Consider the following 21,573-nt stretch of genomic DNA (forward strand, 5'->3'; position numbering starts at 1 on the left):
CCTGGGAAGTAGTTTTAACTACTGAGGCTTATCAATGGCAAGAACATTTGTATGCTTGGTTGAATAGTGCTATGTTCAAAGAACAGGGTCACAAAAATTATTATTATATTTTTTTCATAAAAGTAAGACCTGCTTGTGTCACCTTAAATAGACTCTCAGAAAAACACAATCTTTAAGGGACTTTAAAGGGATATGTGTCTGGATTGCTAAAACATCAGGGTGAAAATGTTGCAGTAATACAAACCCTCTATTACATGTTACGTATAGTACTAAATATTCTGATGCTCTTAGTGTTAAGTTATTGAATATTGGAATCATAGGATTTTACAGCTAGAAGTTTCCATTGATATTTCTTCTGCTTACAAAGAACTAGGGAGGGGGGTTTGAATGATTTATTTCAGTTCACATAATGTGTAATTAGTTAAATGAACATGATCATTCTGGAGTCACTAATGAGTATGGGGAATTACACAATAGGTTTTTAAATATGACTTATGAATTTCTTGTACCATCTGATTTCACAATTCTAGGACCAATGTTTTTAATTCTGTTTATGGAACCAGAAGTGATTTCTGATCCAATTTGCGTGCTGCCCAAGACTATTATTTCAGATAATGTGAGGGAGAGCTGCAGGTTTTACACAGTACCCAGAACAGTTAATTGATCCTCTCCTACCACAAAGTCAAGAGAGTTTCTAGGATAATCATTGTTAAACTTTAGCTACAGCACAATCCCCTAGATGGCTTGCTAAGAGCAGATTGCAAGACCCCACCTCAGCACTTCTGGTTTAGTAGGTCTAGAATGGAGCCGACAAATACATTTCTAATAAGGTCCTGGTATGCTAACACTGCTAAAAGTCTCCACATTACTACTCTAGGAAACCGGATTCATTCACTGTATAAAACTCGGAAGAATGAATCACAAAGTCATAAAATCTGTGCCATCAACTAGTAAAGAACGTGGAGCTTATTGGAGATTCTCATCAAATCCTTTCATGATATAGGCGAGGAAAGTGAGATCAAGAGAGATTAATCTACTTGCCTAACAGTGATTATCCTTAACGCCTTATTTCTTCTCAAAAGGCTGGCTATGCTCTTGAATTATTTTTACTGTAAGAATTTTATCAATAAACAGAGGAAAAGTGTAACTAAGATGAAAAAGTTACAAGGACTCCATAATACTTGAAAACTCTTGTAACCATTTTCACTAGTTCAGGGATAACACATACCTTCCGTCTCTTATAACCTCTCTTGCCACTCTTGACTCTTCTCAAAGAATGCTTGCTTTACATCACCAATCATTTACAACGTGCTTTTCACACTAAACATAGAATTGTCCCCAGAACCTCATTGAACACAGTAGTTCCATCAGGGACTTCTCTCCCATCTGCTGCTATTCCCAAGTTCAAAGCTCTCCTCCGTATTCTAACTCTTTCTTCCAAGCAGACACAATGTTCATGAATGATTCAGGCTGAAATATAGTTTATTTAATTCTTTATTTATTAGAGACATATATGAACGGAAATACTAGGCTGTGGATGAAGTAATCTAAGTAATGAAGTAATGAGAAGGCGCTTCATGCCAGTATTCTTTCTGCGAATGGGACTCTTCAATACGTCCTAGGGTCACACTCTCTCATGCAGCAAATAGTCGTCGGTCTTTTACAGTCTATCATCCTAAATTCTTTATCACCGCATGTAGTTTTGCATTGACCGCCAAGCATTGTACATGCGAGACTCCAATTAAGGGGGACATAGTGCCTTTTACTTTTGTCTGAAAGAAAGTGAGAATGGATGGAATTAATAATCCCGGTAAGAAATGCCTAGATTTAAAAGACAAACACAGAGGCACAGACCACAGAGGGGAGACGAAGGAAAGGGAGCATCTCATTTTTTCATTGGAATCTTTCCTCTCTGACTGTATCAGAGCAAATCAATAAAATCAGCAAGCATCCAGTTCCTGAGGTACATGTCCCACCTCCACGCCTTTCAGGTGATTAGGCAATGACTCCACGAGAGGTACCTGGAGAGCTTGCGATGTATTACTACCTCCTCTGTCTGTCTTGCTCATCCTCTAGAGCCATGGAATATGAGTGGTCCAAGCTCCATCTTCTTCATATGTTATTCATGCTTATTTCTGTTATATGGTGACTGCTTTCCTCTTCCATAAGATTTCATTGTTCATTGTAACCTGACTTCAGCAGTTCTAAAATACTGAAAAATACTGCTTTATTCTTATTAAGTATCTCAGTTCTTCTTGGATCTGCACCCCACCCTCAACTGCAAGAGAAGTTCCGGTTAAAAACACACTTTGGGAGATAAATATAATGGATAGAAATGAACAGAGGGATGAGTATAATAAACGCTTCAGCGATGCTCTTAATTTTTCAGTGCTACTTTCCTTTTTTTCTCTTTTACACTAAGGTTTCTGAAGCTATAGAAACTTAAAAATTTTTTTGCCCAATCTCATTTTGCACTATTATTTATCTGATTTTGTAACTTCAAAAATCATGGGGAATGAGGTAAGGACGTGGATATCCAGAAGGTTTTCATTTATTTAATGTGTCCCGAAAGAACAAAACGACAAATAAATGGTGCAGATCAATGCAAAGCTAGGTCTGGGTTCAATGCAATAAAGATCTTCTTAACATTTAAAACTTTTATAAAGATCATGAAAGATACTGTCTTAGGAAATACGTATCTACCACCCTGGGCAAATATAATCAGGTCCTATTGGACATATTTAGAAGGTGGGACAGAATGAGTGAACCACTGCCACAGATGTCTGTAAACATGCTCTCATTCTCAAAGACCTTTTAACTCCTTAATTAATCAAACCCTTGTCCATCTTTTTTTGGTAAAATATTTTGTAGAGACTTAAACATACATGTCATTTTAAATAAAGTAGGAATATTATTAATCTATTTTGCAAGTATTTTAAGTAAAGAAGATTTTGAGGCTACACTACACTGAATATCCTTTTATCATCCTCTGGATTTGGGGAGTGATGTGAATTCTGGCATTAAGTGATATCGTATGGTATTTTTCTTTCTCTTTCTGGCTTACTTCACTTAGAATGACATTCTCTGGGTCCGTCCATGTTGCTGCAAATGGCATTATTGTATTACTTTTTATGGCTGAATAGTATTCCATTGTATAAATATACCACAGCTTCTTATCCAGTCATCTGTTGATGGACATTTAGGTTGTTTCCATGTCTTGGCTATTGTAAATAGTGCTTCTGTGAACATTGGGGTGCATGCGTCTTTTTGAATTAAGGTTCCCTCTGGATATATGCCAGGAGTGGGATTGCTGGATCACATGGTAACTCTATTTTTAGTTTTTTGCAGAATCTACATACTGTTTTCCATAACGGCTGCACCAAACTATATTCCCACCAATAGTGTGGAGGGTTTCCTTATCTCCACACCCTCTCTAGCATTTATCATTTGTGGACTTTTTAATGATGGCCATTCTGACTGGTGTGAGGTGATACCTCACTGTAGTTTTAATTTGCATTTCTCTAATAATTAGCGATACTGAGCATTTTTTTCATGTGACTATTGTCCATTTGTATGTCTTTATTGGAGAATTGCTTGTTTGGGTCTTCTGCCCATTTTTTGACTGGGTTGGTTTTTTTTTTTTTTTTTTAAGTTGTATGAGCTGTCTATATAATCTGGAGATTAAGCCCTGGTCAGTCTCACCTTTTGCAAATATTTTCTCCCATACCTTGGGTTGTCTTTTTGATTTGCTTATAGTTTCTTTTGCTGTGCAAAAGCTTATAAGTTTAATTAGTTCCCATTTATTTATTTTTGCTTTTATTTCTATTGCTCAGGTAGATTGCCCTAGGAGAACATTGCTAAGATTTATGTTGGATAATGTTTTGCCTGTGTTTTCTTCTAAGAGGTTTGTAGTGTCTTGTCCTTAAGTGTTTAAGCCACTTTGAGTTTATTTTTGTGTATGATGTGAGGGAGTATTCTAACTTCACTGATTTACATGCAGCTGTCCAGTTTTCCCCACACCATTTGCTGAAGAGACTCTTTACTCCATTGTATGTTCTTGCCTCCTTTGTCAAAGATTCATTTACTGAAAGTTTGTGGGTTTATTTCTGGGCTGTCTCTTCTATTCCATTGATCCATATGTCTGTTTTTGTACCAATACCATGCTGTTTTGATTACTGTAGCTCTGTATTATTGTCTGGTCTGGGAGGGTTATTCTTCCAGCTTCACTGTTTTTCTTCAGTAATGCTTTGACAATTCTGGATCTTTTGTGATTCTATATAAATTTTAGGATTATTTGTTTTAATTCTATGAAAAGTGCCCTGGGTAATTTGACAGGGATCACATTAAATATGTAGATTGCTTTGGGTAGTATGGCCATTTTAACAGTATTAATTCTTCCAATCCAAGAACATGAGATATCTTTCCATTTATTTAAGTCATCTTTAATTTCTTTAGTCAATGTTTTGTAGTTCTTCACATATGTCTTTCACTTCCTTGGTCAGATTTACTTGTAAGTATTTTATTTTATTTTTTGGATGCAATTTTAAAAGGGATTCTTTATTTTCCTTTTCTGATATTTCATTGTTAGTGTAAAGAAATGCCTAGAAAGTAAAAGACAAGAAGAGCTACGTAAATGGGGACTGGGCTGGAGACCATACTTAGAACATTTCCTTCATTTCATTTGACAGATAGTAATTAAAATGGGCAAGATATAATGCCATTTGTTTTATTTTTACCTGTGTTGTCTTTCTCTGTGCCATACTGTATGTTTTCAAATCTTGCGGAAGAATCACGTGTCTCTGAGTATAGTTTCTCTAACTTCCGTCGACATTTGATTTTCGATAATGACATAGAATTGCCAACAGGCTGGTCAGAGCCCTCTATAAAAGAAAAAATTATTTCAGAAGTTTAAGACAAAAATGTCTTCCAAAATGAAGACACTGATCTACCTACCTTTACTTCATGGTCCTATATACTAGAAAAGGTTTTAGAAAATGATAAACTAATGATGCACATTCCTTTGAAATTGGGTTGAATAAGTAAATGATTGGGCCATTCCTAAGATTACCTCACCTGGCTATCATAAAGAGTAATAAGTTAATGTGGGTAAAAGGCAGAACAGATGCTAGGTATTGAAAATCATTATTACTAGGAAGAAAAAGCATCAGTGTTTACTGAAATTTATATAATTCTGCATAATATCTTGAAACATTTCTAGAAGTAGAGGGATTTTAGTAAGCATATTCCAATGAATTTTTATGAAGTTGATGAAGGAAAAATTAAACTTACTGAAATTAACTGCAATCCTTGAGTACATGGGTTACATTATCAATTAAAGTCTGTTTACTTGTCTGCTTTTGGTAAGATTGTAAGCTAAGAAGTTATTTATGTGTGAGTGTCAGAGCAGAGTAGCAGTGAGAGAACAGGATTTATTTTTTATTTAGATTTATTTTTGGGTGATCTTCTCCAGTTTCAGGAATGACAGATATCTTGGTGATTCAGGGAAAGCAGCAACATAAAGATTTCAACTGGAAATGAGTAGACGTGCACTAGTCTCATTTATGAATATAATAAAACTCGTAGCATGCCATTTAACCTCACTTAACCTCTGCTATCAATACTATAAATGTGGGATGAATGATTTCCAAACATTAATTCATTCCACTTCAATTTCTTTCAGATATGTTAGTATATTAAATTTAGCAGAATTTGAGTCTTAAATAAGCATACTTTTCAGAGATCGAGGCAATCATGATAGCACTATTTTCTTCCAACAACAGACAAACTTAGTGAATTCCAGCCCTTACTAGAGTATGTCATTAAAAAATTACTCAAATATTTTCTTATCTAGGGACTGTAAATAAATATAGTGTGGTCCTGCTAATATAATATAATGATTCTAGAATGTGAATGATAGTCACTTAAAAAAATCCTGACACTCTGCTCATTTAGTGCTTACCCCTCTGGCAATAATATTCATGTTACCTGGTGGAACGAAGACACCAAAGAACAAAATAGAGAAAAAGAGAAGGATCTTCATTGCAGATGATATCTTAGGAGAAAACAGTCCACAGATCTTCTGTCTTAACTTGTGTTGTTGAAATAAGGAAGAAAAGATTCCTTGATTACTGAGGCTTATTAAGAGTAAGAACATTTCTATGCTTGGTTGAATAGTACCATGTTCAAAGATATCGTTACTAGTAAAAGCTAATGCCTTGTCACACAAAAATGCCATCTAAGGGTTCCTCCCGAGGTCAGTTTCTTAAAAAAAAAAACAAAAACTTTTAACAGTTATAGGATTATGGGATAAATTGCTAAGTGACCAAGTTTGAAAATAATACTGCAGTAATTGCATGATATTCCAGAAGTATGTGTTTTATATAATCACATATACTGTTTTAATGTGTGCAATGTGAAAAATGCGTCTCAATGTAATGGCAAATTCAAAACAAAACTTTAGACTGAAATTACCAATGAGAATATTTAGTTTCTTACACATAAAAGTATTGAGTTCCAGAGCGGTCAGGTGCTTTCATGATCCATATCATATTATTTAAAATATATACAAACAGTAATAATGACAGTATAATAACATGCTCAGAAATTACCTTATCTAGCTTATTTGTGCCTTGAAGGAAAGAAAAGCCATTCTCCTCAAGTAGGATTCATATATTTCAATGTATATACATCCCGGGTTAAAAAGTCAGATTGCATTTCTCTCTCTCTCTCTCTCTCTCTCTCTCTCTGTTTCTCTCTTCTGTGTAGCTTAGAGTCATCTCTGAATTCATCCACAAGTTTTCCATGGTCTATTATAGTAGATATTGGAGAAAAGCAGCTGAAATTGCTCCCTAGATCTCATAAGCAAACATTAGGAGCATCTCTTTCTACACCCAAAGAGGACACTAAGAATCAGTGTATGAAAGGGTCCTGGTCAGCATTAGTCATCCTTGTTCCATAGCAACAGAGGTTTTTGCTATTAAATCGAGTATAGATATTGAGAATCTTGGCCAAGCTTCCAGAACAAAGTAATAATGAGATATATTGCAGAATTGTTTCCTTCTAAAACTGATGTCTTCACTCCATGGAATATGAATTAAAAATGAATAACTTCTTTTGAAAGCTAGGAACTTCTTAGAAAGCCCAAGATTGAGAATTTCGCCAACATCTGATATAGAATAAGATCATTTAAACTTAAATCTGTGTAAGTTTAATTCAGCAGAAATTAATCACACACCTAAGTGCCTGTTACTACTCTAGTTACTATGGTATAACTGTGAAGAAGGTAGGGTGCTTGAGTGTTAGGGATGAGGGTAAACACTAGCTGAGTCACTGAAATGGAAATTCAAATCCTATTAAAATAGTTGATTGGGTACCTTGTCTGTTATCAGAACTCCCGTGAATAAACAGAAGAAAAGAGCAGAAAAGAAAGGTCTCTCATTGATTTTCTATTCTATTCCTTTCCAAAGATATGACAAAATATGTAACATTCTTACCTTCCTCCAAGGATCGAAGCCAATTAGAATTTTATTTTGGGTATTTCTTTTAGTAAATCTGGAGGGAAAAAAAAAAAAACCCAGCAAATTAAAAACATAACTGCTGATTCACTTAGGATAGTTTGTAACCCAGATCTAATCCCATGGAGATCATGGAAACCACTCCTTGTTTTGAACAGGGAAGCATCATTTAAGCCTTTCACTCTGGCTGTCCAACACATTAAACACATTGTGTAGAATCTGCAGAATTAAACTATCCCTTTCAACATTTGTTGTTTGAATATGAGACTATGTATCACTGAATTTTTTGTTTGTTTGTTTTACAAATGTAAAGAATGTTAAATCCTAGACAACTGGATACTTTAGGAATGTTTGGATTCATTGGCACCATTCTATGATCAGCTCATAGTCATTCCAGATATTTTAAGAAACAGATGAAAAGACCGTGTTACTGCCGTGAGAAACTCAAGTTATTTTAGAAAATATATGCAAAGAAATATACATCAATGCAATAGGGAAAATGCCATAACAGTTACAGGAAAATAGTTCTTACATGTCTTCTGAGTGTATTTTCCCTCCTGGAGCACAAAGGTCAACGTTGAAGATTGCATTTCACAGTGTTTCTGGACCAGGGATTTTATGGATCTAATAAGAAAAGCCTAAATGGTGGGAATTAAGGCAAAAACTAGGACACTGAGCACATTAAGAAAGTTATTTTATTGTGCTTCATTTTCTCTTCGCTTCCTATTTCTCCTTATTAAATTATAGAGAAGCAAATTATTACTACGATTAGTGGCTTGGGGTCCACAATATTTAGATTTATCAAAAACCATACCACCTTGGATATAAAAATGCCACAAAATATGTTTGCTCTCTACTAGTCAAGAAACAAAGAGAACAGCTTCCCTTTGGACCCTGAGGATGTCCTCTTCAGGAGTAGTCTCCCTCAAGTGAGTTGCCCTTAGTCCTAAACTGCTTTGTCATTTTTAATCACCATAAAAATGAATTTTCAATTTTTCCAAATATTTTATGGGAAAGAAGAGAATAGCAAATCCAAACTGAGAAATCAACTCTGAAACGATAGCTATAAGGAGAGACATGGAAGATCTCAAATTTCAACAAACTGTGTCTTGTCGAACTCTGGGGCCCAACCTACTCCATTACCTCTATCCAAAATCGAGATGCCATCCAAGAAAAAGTATTTCTGGCCACTGCACGTGGATTTATAATTGGTAGCAGAAATAAAAAGAGTAAACTGTCCTCATCAACCTTTCCTTTCACAGCCTTTTCCTTGCAGCTGTCAGCTGTGACTCTTTTTTAGTCCCCCACAATTCCAAGAGTCTGGTATCCACTTCTGATTTTGAGTTTACATTTCAGTAAACTTGTTCAACTTGCTCAAAAGCTTGTTAAAAAATGATGGCAAGGATCGAAGAAGCTGTGTTTACAGACAACAAAGTAAAGATCAGAACATATTGAGTCTATTATTTTTTCAATCTTTTTGCCTTAAAGAATGAAAACAGACTTCACTTCATCCTTATAAGGTAGCAATTTGTACATCATAATTGCTCTTTTCTTAAAAGGTTCAAAATACGGTTAGTTTAATCTTGTTTTGTTACATACTAAACTACACTCTGGTGATGTTAATTCTTGTTTTTATCTTTTTCTGGAGTGTGAAAACTTCAAATACCCAATCTCTGCTTCCCCGTGTTTCTCAGAGCATCAAGAATTTGCAAAATAATAACTCTCAACAAACCAGTGTAAAACAGACGAATGAAAGAATATGAAAGGAAATGGTAGAGATGTGAACCATTATAGACCGTGATGAAAGCTCACGCGCCTCCTGAGTGTGAGAGTATGTGTGAGTGAGTGAGAGAGTGTGTGAGAGTGTGTGTGTGTGTGTGTGAGAGAGAGAGAAAGTGCACTCATTGAAAATCATAGATTTTTTTTGAAATGGAATGGTGTATATAATCTTGATTTCTAAAAGTCAGGCTTCAGGAGGAGAAGGAAAAATAGATCTTGAAATCTTCCCATCCCTGCAGTGGTCTGGAAACAGTTTTGAAATAATCTTGGCTCCTACAGAAAACTCATTTTGAGAACTAGGGGAGGTATAGCTCAAGTGGTAGAGCACATGCTTAGCATGTATGAGGTCCTGAGTTCAATCCCCAGTACCTCCTCCAAGGATAAATAAATAAACCTAATCACCTCCCCAACCAAAAAAGAAAAGAAAGAAAGAAAGCTACTAGATGACAGGCCCTTTGGGGGACCATCCCCTCTACAGTTCCCCTTAAAAATCTGTTTTTACCAAAGACATTTATGAATTAGGAAAGGATTTCATAGTGAACAGTTTCACAAATGAGCACCATCAGGCTGCAGAGAGGACACGATGGAATAAGGATCCTTTCTATGCTGGTGACTCGGCAGACAGTTCAGAGACTACAAACACTCCTTATCTGAGGACATTATTTAGACCCCCAAGAGACAAAAAAACATACCGTATCAGATTTACTTTTGGCGCAGCGAACAGAGAGACACTTGATCAGAATAACAGTGTTTCCCTCATCTTGGCTAAACTGTAGATAGGTTACTTCCTGACCTCCCCCTTTCTAAAGCATTTACTTGAGAAAACTTGCAATTACAAATTCTTTCTCTTTGAGAAGTAAATATTCTCCCAGTCTCTTCCCAATTTGACAACCCAAGAATGCCTTTCTCAAAGACCTTCTCAGGGAACAGATGATAGAGCCAAGGTCTGCTAGCCTCTTAGGTTGACGGCAGAAAAAAAGTAGAAAAATAAATATGGCCCAGATTTTGAGACTGGGACAGAAAAGAGTGTTTTCAAGGAAATAGAAAATAAAGAATACAATGTGTGTATTCAGTGATAGCAGGAATAGGTTTCAGATGATAAGAAGATACTCATGACTTCTGTATAATTTCAGAGAACTTGCAAATGGAGGAGAAAAAACTCATTTTTTGGATAAATGCTTGAACAGATATAGTGTCATTTGGAGAAAAGAAAGGGAGATTTTGCAATAGTAAGATAAGTCAGGGGAAAAGTAACCACACAACCAGACGGGAAATAAATTCAAAGTGAAGGAAACTGCCTAGAATCGATGTAGCAGATAGAGGTATAATTTAGGGGACCTTAAAGTAATAATGCTTTTCTGTGATCTCCAAACTGGAAACTATGTTCATGCCACTGTAAGGTGAAATCTCGAAGTCTGAACCCCCAGGAACACTCTGTAAACACAGATAACAAAATTAACTAAGGAGGGAAAGTTCTTACTGAACAACCTGTAACATTTCAACTCAAACCACATGGCCATTTCACAATGAACTGTTCACTGAAATGCCACATTCCCTTTGATCCAGACCGACACTCTGCTGATATTCTAAGTAGTGGCAGTCATCAGATTAGTGATAAAATTTTATTACATAGTGGGAATAGTGACAGTTCTGTGTTTGTGTGAGATAAAGGGAGACAAAAAGGAAAATCAAAGCAATCAAGTCACAAAAATGTGGAGGAAGATAAAAAATTTGACTTGGCTTGAAACTCTTGGTCATTAAACATTTCCTGCCTTACAAAATTCATTAATATTTATGCTAAGTGTGAAAAGAAATTGGCTGCAGAACAGAGCAGTGTTGGAACATTTTTGTGTGCAGTTCGTATTGATCTGAGAATCCTCTGTGTTCCTTCAATCACTGATGTAACTCCTCTTAGCTCCTGGTCACAAAGGCACGTGCAGTGGAGCTGTCCACCTGTGTGACGCCCCAGAGTGTTCAGAGAAGAAGAGCTGTAACGTGGCCACAGTCTTTTCTCCTTCCATTAATTGTGTCACTTGGGGTTCAAGAAATGACTTTTCCATACTTGTGAAAGGCAGGTGCTCATCCAAACCTTATATTTTTTCACTTAATATAGAGTGCTTTCAGGGGGATAATGAAAAGCCTTAGTGAAAATTATATTTCCTTTTTAGTTGTAGCACAAATTAACATTCACATTCCTATTGAAAAACGGGGTCCCCAGAACACAAAGATATTAAAATATATATTAATCCTTTATACATCTCAACATTCTCCTCAAAAGTGGAGGAATTAGCTAGAAAGAAGTCTCATGCTTCTTCCAGGCTCAAAAAATTCCTAAAAGAAAAAGAAAAAGCGTTTACTGTGCTTCACCATGCTGAGTATTACACCAGACACCTCCCATGTGGTCTGTGTCTCGTGACTTTGTGAGGCAGTTACTGCTATTTTCATGTAAAGAGAAGGGAAACAGATTCAGAGAAGGCACATCATATAAGTTATGCCAAATGCTGTAACAGAGGAACCCAGACATGGAGAATGCCTCAAACGTGATAGAAGTTTCATTCTTTCCCATTTAATGTCAAAATAAGTAACATGGGTCTGTAGGGTTCTCTCTTCAAAGCATTGATCAAGGATCCAGGTCCTGTTCCATCTTATGATTCTGTCACTTTCAACACGTGGGTTTCAAGGTGACTGAGGAAAGGGAAGAGAAATAGATTCTGGTACGGGGTAGTTTTGTGAACCAGTTCTCAAACTGGTCCATACTACTTCCTTTTACCAGAACTCAGTCAGGTGAGCACTCTTAACTCTAAGGTAGACTGGAAAATGCGACTTGTGATCTCAGAAGGAAGAGAAGATGGGTCTGGGAACAGCTAAGCAGTCTCAAGCACAGTTAACTTTTCTGGTCACCAAATATCCATTCAAGTGTTTCTCCCACATGTCAAGCAACCTCCCTCCCTCCCCAAAGGAGAAAACTCAAAATCTCATTCCAACAAACCATCTGTCTAAGAACCCAGGATCCTCTAGTGGTGCAGTCTTTCCTCTCAGGTCTAGCTAGATATAACATATTAAAATATAGTTTATCTTTCAGGAGTTAGATATAAGAATAATCACAACAATATCACTTGTAGTCACATATCATTGGAAATGCATTTCATGGGGAAGGATGAATAAATTGTGATAATTCAAAATGGCTAACAGATGAAGAGAATGAACTCTGGTGACATCCAAAAACATATGTGAATTATAGAAACCTAATATATATGACTTGTATACAATTCTGACACATTTGCGTTACAATGTGTTGTGTAAAATATGCTAATACTGTATTAGCAGGTGGTATAATAACTCTCCGGAAAAACATCCTGTTATATTGAACACCTTCTTGAAAAGTTTATGTTGGGCAGAAATGAATTTTCTAAGCACAAATGTAAATGGAAGCATCTGCACAAGAAAGCAGAAATCATTTGTTGCCCTGGGAACTGAGGTGTGGGAAGCCAGGATACATGTAGGAGGCTGCACACGCCCCAGAGTGAACCCTCCCCAGGACTCCGTAATTTCTCATTTACAGCACCTAAGCAGTATTTAAATTGAAATGGAGATTTTGGAGTAACCAAAGAAGGAAGTCAGATTTCACCCTCAATTAAAGGCAGAGGTGCAGACCAAGGAGAGCAAAGGCAGGGAGGAGCAGGTAATGCCAACTGTAGAAAGCCTCATACGTCAGGAGAGGGGCTCCGGAATCTCCCCGACACGGAGGGGGAGTTCAGACTGCACTTAATCAGGCCCTGGTAGGAAAAGTGGATTCCAGTGAGTGTGTGGAGTGTCCGGATTGTCTGGCTCTTACGCTCACAGTAGATCCGAAGCCGTGAAATAACTGCACACAAGAACGTTCGAGGGCAACAGTCCCCATATTTTACAATATGTATGGAACAGGCAGTGACTGGCAGACAGGACATCGGCTGTGATGTTGGAGAGGGTCCTGGAGGCTCCCTGATATGCCGGACATTGCCCCTTATATGACTGACCCCCGGGGAAGTCTGGATGCCCCAGGAGAAGGATGAGAGTAGCCCAGGTGGCAGTGAGGGCACTTGGAGAATTAGAACCATGGCTATTTGCCAAGAAGTCAAAAAAGCATTTCAGTACTTGAGCTATGATCACTATGATCATATCTACGTCTGCCTGTGGGATATAAGCACTAGGCACTTTGACACTGCAGGGAGTTACAGAAGAGAGGCTGAAAATAAAGAAATAAAGGACATAACTTTTATTCTCTTCCCTTAAGAATAAACCATATTCTCCTTCCTTGCAATCGGTTTACCATTATAACACCTGGGAGTGAGTACAGTGTCTTCCACCTAAGGGAGGAGAAAAAGATCATATACAGAAGTGTCCCATCAAGGAAGGAGGAAAAAGAGGCAGGCCAGTTCCCTCTAGCTCTGGAGAAGTGTGGAAAGAAATTGAACAAAAGGGAAGTGAGAGGAGAAATGCCTGTAGCACAGACTTCTCTTCAGAGCTTCCAACACGGAAGCAAGATAAACCGATGAGATGATCAGCAGCGTCGAAGTTTTACCCCCACTGAAACACTTAAGGAGGAGATTCCACTAAGGCTATTCTTGTACCAACATGGAGGTAACCATAATCAGAGCAAAAAAAAAAAAAAAAAAAAAAAAAAAAAAAGCCACACACACTAGTTAGGAGAAGGAGGAACTTGACATGGCTTTCCCTAAGCATCTCAGCTTCCATGCCCATCTCAGCTGTGCTGAGACTCAGACTTTTCCATTTGCCCTTGGGAGTGCAGGGAGGGACACACACAAGCTAGCTGAGAGTCTTGACTGATATGGCCAGAAAAGGTGGTACTCCTAGGAGCAAAATGATTTTGAAATCAAGGACTTGCCAGAGCCTGACTGAATGGAAGTGGCCATTATTTCTCAGAGGGTCTGCAATGCCAGTGAGACCTCAGATGGGTCCTGGTAAGTGGGGAGAACTGCTGGACCCCAGATGAGCTGAGAAAGAATAAACCACAAGTTGAACAGTAGTAAAATTAAGATGGAAAATCCAGGGCAGCACATGGGCGAGGTGGGCAGAGGACATTGCTCTGGAGACCAGAGGGATGGGAGGATAGGACTGTGAGTCCCAAGACCAACCCTTCCCTAACACACAAGGTCATCCATACACTCGGATGCGATCTTGGAGTGAGCAGGGGAGATGAGTGTTACTCTGAAATACTGCTCATTTATGTAGAGGGACATCCTAAATTACTGTCTGGGGTCAAGTGACCCAAATGGATTGATAGCGAATGGGGTTCCCTGTCGTCCAGTGGAATGACCGTCATGAGATTTATGATGTGAAATATAAGGAGAGTATTATTTCTGTACATCTCAGGGTAATGTGAGTGGATGTGTGACTTCATAAGACAATAACAAGCAAATCATCGAACTCTCAAAGCTCAGCAGTTTGGAAACTTTCTGAAAAGTGGTTTATAACCACATGCGGCCCCAAAAGTCTGTAAGTTTCCACTTGTTAGACTTCACTATGATTATTTTACTAAAAACACATGTAACAAATTAAAAGATAAATATGCAAAGTCTACCATATTCCAATAAATAAAATTAAAAAAAAATAAGTCAACGATACTTCAATAAATTTTTTAAAATGAAATAAAATATGCTTCCCTGTCTAATAATATAGGCATTATATAATTTATTGGATATTTTTATATTCAAATTGATTAAAATATATAATAGTTTATTTTTGAAGTGAAAAGTCCAAGCTAAAGAAAACATCTTTTTCAACTCAGGTTTTTGTAAAACCATTTCATATCATACTTATTGTTGGATGGGAATCCATGATGCTTAAATCATTTATTTTTACTTCATATTCAATATTATTGTTTTTGAGTGTCTTAACCTAAGTTTTTTACTATCTTCAATATTTGCCATCAGATTCTGGCTTCAACAGTCATCTCCTCTCTCTTTCTTGTATCTTTAATACCACTTTCTCCTTTCAGCATACCCTATTTTCTTCAAAGTAAGAAAAAGAGAAAATAATTTATTCAGTGACTATTCTATGTAAGGTTCTGTTCAAAGTAAAGAAGTATTAAAAAAAGGGGGGGGGTAGAGCTTTGAGATTCAGATCATAAAAACCTAGGCCAAACTGTAAGTTACCTAAACTGCTGACGTTAACAAAGATTTGTCAGTATATTTTATAACAATTCAGAAAAACACTTCATCAATATTCAAGAAAAAGTGTGAGATTCTGAAATCAGAAGGATCGAATTTCATCAATGGTTGCATGAAACGATTTCTTATTTCCCATACTTAAGAAACTGGAAAGGAAGTCTTCTCCAAATGTCTGGCTCATCATTTACAAATGAACATTGTAAGTGGTGAGACCGGAGCATACATTTTACACAAAGTATAGGATGGTCTTATGAAGCGATTAGGAGTAAGGGAGCATGATTTGTTGGACTAATTGTCCACTCAAACCCTGATGGACTAAGCGAAGCCCTCTCAATTGTTTTGACTCAAAGAAATCCACTCAATGACAAGTAAATTGTTTCCCCTTTTTCATAGGGGTATTGTGTTAATAACGGTGTATGAACCAAAAACAATCTGCTGAAGAGAGTTTTAAATACCTAGAAACATATAATTGTGACCTGAAATGAGAGCAAAGCCGTGTTTGCCCTTCATTTGGCAGAAAGGTCAAGTATCTCAGAGCATTTCATTTAAAAAAAAAAAAAGTGCACAAAACACAACCCTATTTCTCCAGTTGAAATGGCTCTGGATTCTTCCATCAACTCCAGGAATTAGTTTCCAAGTGTTGCCGGCTTTCATTCAGCCTGCAGCCGGCGTGGAGCAGACCACCTGCTGGGAAGTAAGAGTGTAGCGACCAACAGTTATTACAGCAGTAGCCATAAGTTTATTGCTTATTGGTACTAAACTTAAATCTTAGTAATTTTGAATTACTGAGTTAGCTTAGATTTATGGAGATGCACAATCATTTAGAGTGGCATTCATTCCAGAAGGGTATATTATCTAAACCAATTTTCTTACAGTGATACAATTGCAATACTATCGTTAGGGTTGTATCAGCATTTCCATTACAAAGTCCTATTTCCAGGCTTTTATAATTTGACCATAAAAATTCTCTCCTTGTTGAAACTTGGCAAACAAGGTCTGAGGCATAGAACTCCGTTTTTTTTTCCTTAAATGAAATTAAAAAAAAACATACACACGTTTGATTTCTTCAGCCATTTTAGGCATTGAGTTTGCAAACAGCAACAAAAATACACCAACTAAATCTAGACAGACAGAAAGAATTGGAGGAAAGAAAAATTACCCAAAACACTGAGGTGGTGGGAATGGTCAATTTATGTCAGCTACACATTAAGTTTCTGTGAGGGTAAGATGACCGATGGTTTGGAAGAGGTGTGCAGATGTAAGTGAACATTTCGCCAGTGCTAACAGCCCCCCAGTGACTGGGGCAGGTCACTTCCCCTCCAAATACCAGATCCCTCATCCACAAGGCAGAGAGAATTACACCTCCCATATAAAGGTGTGAGAATCCAGGAGAAACAAAGATCGTGAAATTGTAAAAGTGCCCTCTGTAAACATGCAATATTATTTCTTTGGCTGACAGTAGTTTCTTCGAAGCTTATAAATCTTGTTTTTTATACTTTTTTACACTATTTAGACTGATTACACATGCATAGCTCTCCCCAAATATATTGTAAACTCCTGGTAGAGTACCTCTGTTTTAATCTCCAATGTGACACAGAAAAGTTATTTGTTGAATTCACGATGAATTAGATTGATTTTACACTGAAAGTGGTTGCCTGACTTGACTTTTCATAGAGTCAGTCAGCATTTCTGGTTGGAATTAATCCACCCTAAAAACCTGACGGTTGCCCTCTAGTGATCAATGGAGAATGTGTACATGGTGGACCATGGAAAGACTATGAGACAGATCCATGGGAATTTACTTGTGTGTGTGTGTGTGTGTGTGTGTGTGTGTGTGTGTGTGTGTGTGTGTGTGTGTTTTAATTGAAATGTAGTTGACTTACAGAGTTTGTAAACAAATCATAGGTCCTTAAATCCAAGTTATTCAGTATAAAAGAGGGAGGGCGTTTCTCAGTGCTGTATTCAGTCAAGAACACAGGCTCTGATGATAGACTGCTCGGTTCAGTCTTGGCTCTGCCACCTGCTGGCTTTATACATTAGCAAGGTTCCTAGTAACTCTGAGACTCCATTTCCCATCTGTGAAACTGGGGATAAATGTGCCAAGGTAGTAGCATTTGATTGTTTTGATTTAAAGTTACTTGAGAAACTGTCTGTACAGGAACACTCTGATCCACCTTTGTTCCCTTGGAATCAGGAAGACAGCTCCTGTGGGAAGGCATCCTCCCTACTCAGGGACGGGGGAGGGCATCTGTTATCACAAGAGACAGGGAATGTGAGGGAGGCCTGGAAAGCTGTATCAACAATCTTTGTTGCCTCTTCTTCACTCATTTGCTACCCCAAGCAAAAACCCCTTTGATTTCAAACACAGTCATTGTCTCCAACTCCAGTGGTGCAAACTGTTTCTGGGCATAAGCAGCGGATTTTAAAAAAATAAAAACAATGTTAGTACAGTCATTGTAAAGATGAAGAAACAGAACTTAAGTTACTGTAATTCCGTCATTCTGTGAGACCCTTTGAAGTTTTAATTTGAATTTAAGAGTGAGAATCGTGAAACAGTGCAAACCCTAAGGCGTTTTATATGTATATAAATCTGTATGATTAAATTGTATTTAAAAGGTGAAGTATTTTCCTGAATTACTTGATCCAAGTATGCAGGAATGCTGCCGGAGAAAAGAAGGTTTCTCGAGCAGAAGGAACAGCAGAGGTGAATTTACAGAGCCGAGAGGCTGCGGTACGTTGATGAGAAGGCTGCAAGGCCTCCTGTGTGAATAAGGGATCGCAAGGGAGTGGAGACGGAAGAGTTGGGCCCTTGCAGAGTCAGGCAGAAGCCTGGGAGCGATGTTTTGAAATTTCACCTTGAACTCATGGGCCATTGGGAGCCACTGAAGAGTTCCAAGAGGGGGATTCGCATGATGGTTTGCACTTCCAGAGAGAGTTAGGACTACGTGGTAAGAATGGGTAATGAGGATGCTGTCGAGCAGAAGATAACCAGTTATGTGACCGCTGCCATTTCAGTGAGAGAAATGGTGCTCTGAATTAAGGTAGTGGGTCTAAGATTAGACAAGAGCACAGGTGGAGAGAGAGGCATTCTGATGCTGCTAGGATTTTGGCTTGGGTAGCTGACTGGGTGGTGTGCCCATCACAGAGCTGGAGATTCAGGAGAAAGGATCCTTTTAGCCATAGGTTGCATGATTTTCCACTGGGACACAGAAGTGGAGGTGTTTTGGAGGCACCTGGATATACTACACAGAGGCTGAAGACAGACCTAGAAAGACAGATAGATTTGAGAATCTGAGGATAGAGAGGTCTGGTTAGTAAGAGCCCTTGGGCCATGTACTCTCACTAGATGTTCTGTGATCGGTGACCTGGCCCCTTGTGCTGCACCTGCTGTCTCTTCACCCACACCCTCTATCACCATCCTTTACTAAATCTGTGTCCTTACTGGGCTCAATCATCTGGAACCTAGTCTTTATCATACATTAGGGGACGGACATATTTTGAGAGTTCTTAAAATGTTTGTCTGCATTTAAAAAAAACCCCTAACTGCCTCATAGACAGTTATTTTCCCAATCAGAAAGTCTTTCTTTGGATTTAGATTGTTGGTTTTCCCAAGAATCCTATTTAAAATAAGATTTCCTTGACATGTTATTAATCAATATAACGATTAACAGTTAATAATCAAATGGTGCTCACTATGTACTAGACACTGCCATAAACAACTTGCATACTTTAATTTGTTCAGTCCCTTCAAAGCCTGTGAGGTAGATAACTATTTTTATTACCCATTTTACAGATGAGAAAACTGAGGAAAGGCAGGTCAGGAAACTCGCTCCAGGTCCCACAGCTGGTGGTGGGATTTGAACCCAGACAGCCTAGCTCCGGAGGCTGTGCTCTTTACCTCTAATCTATGTTACTGTTAATGTGTCTTGTGGGAGAAACTGTTGATGAAGAATGACTTTAGTCAGGTCAGAATGCCTGATAAGTGCAGTGCCTTATAGAATAAGGTTCCTCTAGAGTGAGATCCCGGGCGGGTGAACTTTAGTAGGGAGAAGTAGAGATGCTCTCCTCTTTAGTGCTGGCTCAGGCACCGTGCTCGTCCCCCTGCACGTCGAGCGGTAGAGGAGGACGTGGTGTGTCTAGTGGAAGAGACACAAACAGAGGCAAGATAGTCACAGAAGAAGGAGGAATCCATCAAAGACATCTCCAAATACTTTGCACTGGCAGCACCTGTCTGCCCCCAGTCTTTCCACACAATCACATTTACCCAGTGTTTCTGCAGGAAAGTTACCTGCAGGATGAGGTACCAAATTTTGGATCAGTTTGATGGAAAGTGAGAGAGTCTTTGGGGACAAAGAATCTGTAGAGCATTTCAAACATGTGATAACACTTTCCCCTGCCTGCCTCCATTTGTTTTCATTTCGCTCATTTTATCTTGGTTCTGTTGTAACAGATGCCGATAGAGTTTTTGACACTGAGGATGCCAGATCTATCATTAATGTGTTGCCAAACTGGGGAAGATTTACTAACAATATGTTTTGCCTGCATCAGTTCGCTTCTTTTAATAGAGAGACTCATTTGAATAACATCTGAATCAGGGAGTTAATAATAGTAGCCTAGAAGCGAAAGCCAGATTGGATTAATGAGCAACTGACCCGAATCTTCACCCTGAATGAAAATTGAATGGCATTAGAATAATTTTGGAGGCACAGAATGTTCTGTCAATTCTAACTCCCCCTTCCACCCTTTCCCTGCTTCTCCTCCTGCCACCGTATTTTAGCACAGTGCTCACCTTTGCCCTTTCTGGCTTTACCTGGGAGTGAAGAAAGGACTTATTGGATTGACATTAAAATCATTTTATAGCATCAGCAAAAAATATTATTCTGGAATTGGTAACAAATTTTAATTCTTCAAAAATGATGTGTCAAGTCGTTCATGCTGATATATACATTAAGTGGCTAAAGACTGGTAAGGGGTATTAAGAAAATAGTTTTCTTCTTTTAAAACTCAAATATCTAAGAATGTTACAATGTTGTATTCAGTTTGTGTGTTTGTGAGAGAGAGAAGGTGGAGGGAGATTGAAAGAGAGAAGGAAGGAGAGAGAATTATTGGTGGCCTGGCATTTAGACCCATCTATTTGTAATATGAGTACCACTTTGCTCTAAGAAATTACTGTCTCATGTGAGTAATGTAATATGAGCGGGTGCCTATCTAAATGCGATGAACTATACGAAAGGTAGAGGGGTCAAGGAAAGATATGCATGTGTGAGGTATTTGAAAGAGCTATTTTATTTTACAGTTAATTTATCTGAAGTGAATATCTAGGTTTTGTTGTTGGCGGTGGCGGTGGTGATAATCTTTGTGAAGTATTAGGATTTATCCTAAGTGTACATTGTGGTAAATACACCCATAAAACTAGCACCCAAATCAAAAATAGAAAATTGCCAGCATCCCAGTTGTTACCTGTTCCTCCCCTAAAAAAAGTAACTGCTAGTTGACTTCAGTTTCCATGGATTCTCTGTCGTTTTGTATTTTATTTCAGAAAAATCAGACAGTTTACAATTTTTAGAGTCCAGTGTCTTTCATCCTGTTTGTGAGATTCAACCATGTTGGTGTGTAGAGTAATAATCATTCATTCCCCTTCTCATATGAATAACTAGACCACCATTTATTTATCCATTTTATTGTTGAAAAAAGTTAAGTTGTTTCCAGTATATAGCTATTATAAATAGTGCTGCTATGAAAAGTGTGTGTGTGTCATTTTTAGTCAACATGTGAATTTTGTTAGGTACATAAAATAAAAAAAAAAAATTCCCACAAACTTAAGAAAACACTGAAGCTTCAGTAATCAAAACAGTATGGTACTGGCACAGAAACAGACACATAGATCAATGGAACAGGTAGAAAGCCCAGAAATAAACCCATGTGCTTAAGGTCAATTAAACTAAGACAAAGGGGGAAAGGATATACAATGAAGAAAAGACAGTCTCTTCAATATGTGGTGCTGGGAAAACTGGACAGCTACATGTAAAAGAATGGAATTAGAACATTCTCTAACACCATATACAAAAGCTAACTCAAGTGGATTAAAGACTGAAATATAAGACCAGATA

At 37.8% G+C, this 21,573-nt stretch overlaps 1 protein-coding gene across 1 annotated transcript; it reads right to left on the reverse strand.

Moving 5' to 3' along the window:
- Nucleotides 1-1,395: 1,395 nt before the first annotated feature.
- On the reverse strand, nucleotides 1,396-5,791 carry LOC105083922 (beta-defensin 112). Its single transcript, XM_074347929.1, has 3 exons — nucleotides 4,719-5,791; nucleotides 2,214-2,278; nucleotides 1,396-1,821 (listed from the first exon to the last, which is right to left on the reverse strand). Exons 1-3 carry the CDS (start codon nucleotides 4,849-4,851, stop codon nucleotides 1,609-1,611), a joined length of 411 nt encoding a protein of 136 aa, XP_074204030.1. The 5' UTR covers nucleotides 4,852-5,791; the 3' UTR covers nucleotides 1,396-1,608.
- Between the last annotated feature and the right edge of the window lie 15,782 nt (nucleotides 5,792-21,573).

This window comes from Camelus bactrianus, chromosome 20 (genome assembly GCF_048773025.1).
Source record: "Camelus bactrianus isolate YW-2024 breed Bactrian camel chromosome 20, ASM4877302v1, whole genome shotgun sequence".
Lineage (NCBI taxonomy): Eukaryota > Metazoa > Chordata > Mammalia > Artiodactyla > Camelidae > Camelus > Camelus bactrianus.

What these genes read in the sequence shown, in the direction of transcription:
- LOC105083922 (XM_074347929.1), bottom strand. Translation starts at nt 4,851, where the DNA reads ATGTCATTATCGAAAATCAAATGTCGACGGAAGTTAGAGAAACTATAC. An exon ending in AGGTAAAAATAAAACAAATG is followed by an intron (nt 2,279 to 4,718) that starts GCATTATATCTT and finishes CTTCTCTTGCAG; the next exon opens with TTGAGGGTGGGGTGCAGATC. An exon ending in GAATAAAGCAGTATTTTTCA is followed by an intron (nt 1,822 to 2,213) that starts GTATTTTAGAAC and finishes TTTTAAATCTAG; the next exon opens with GCATTTCTTACCGGGATTAT.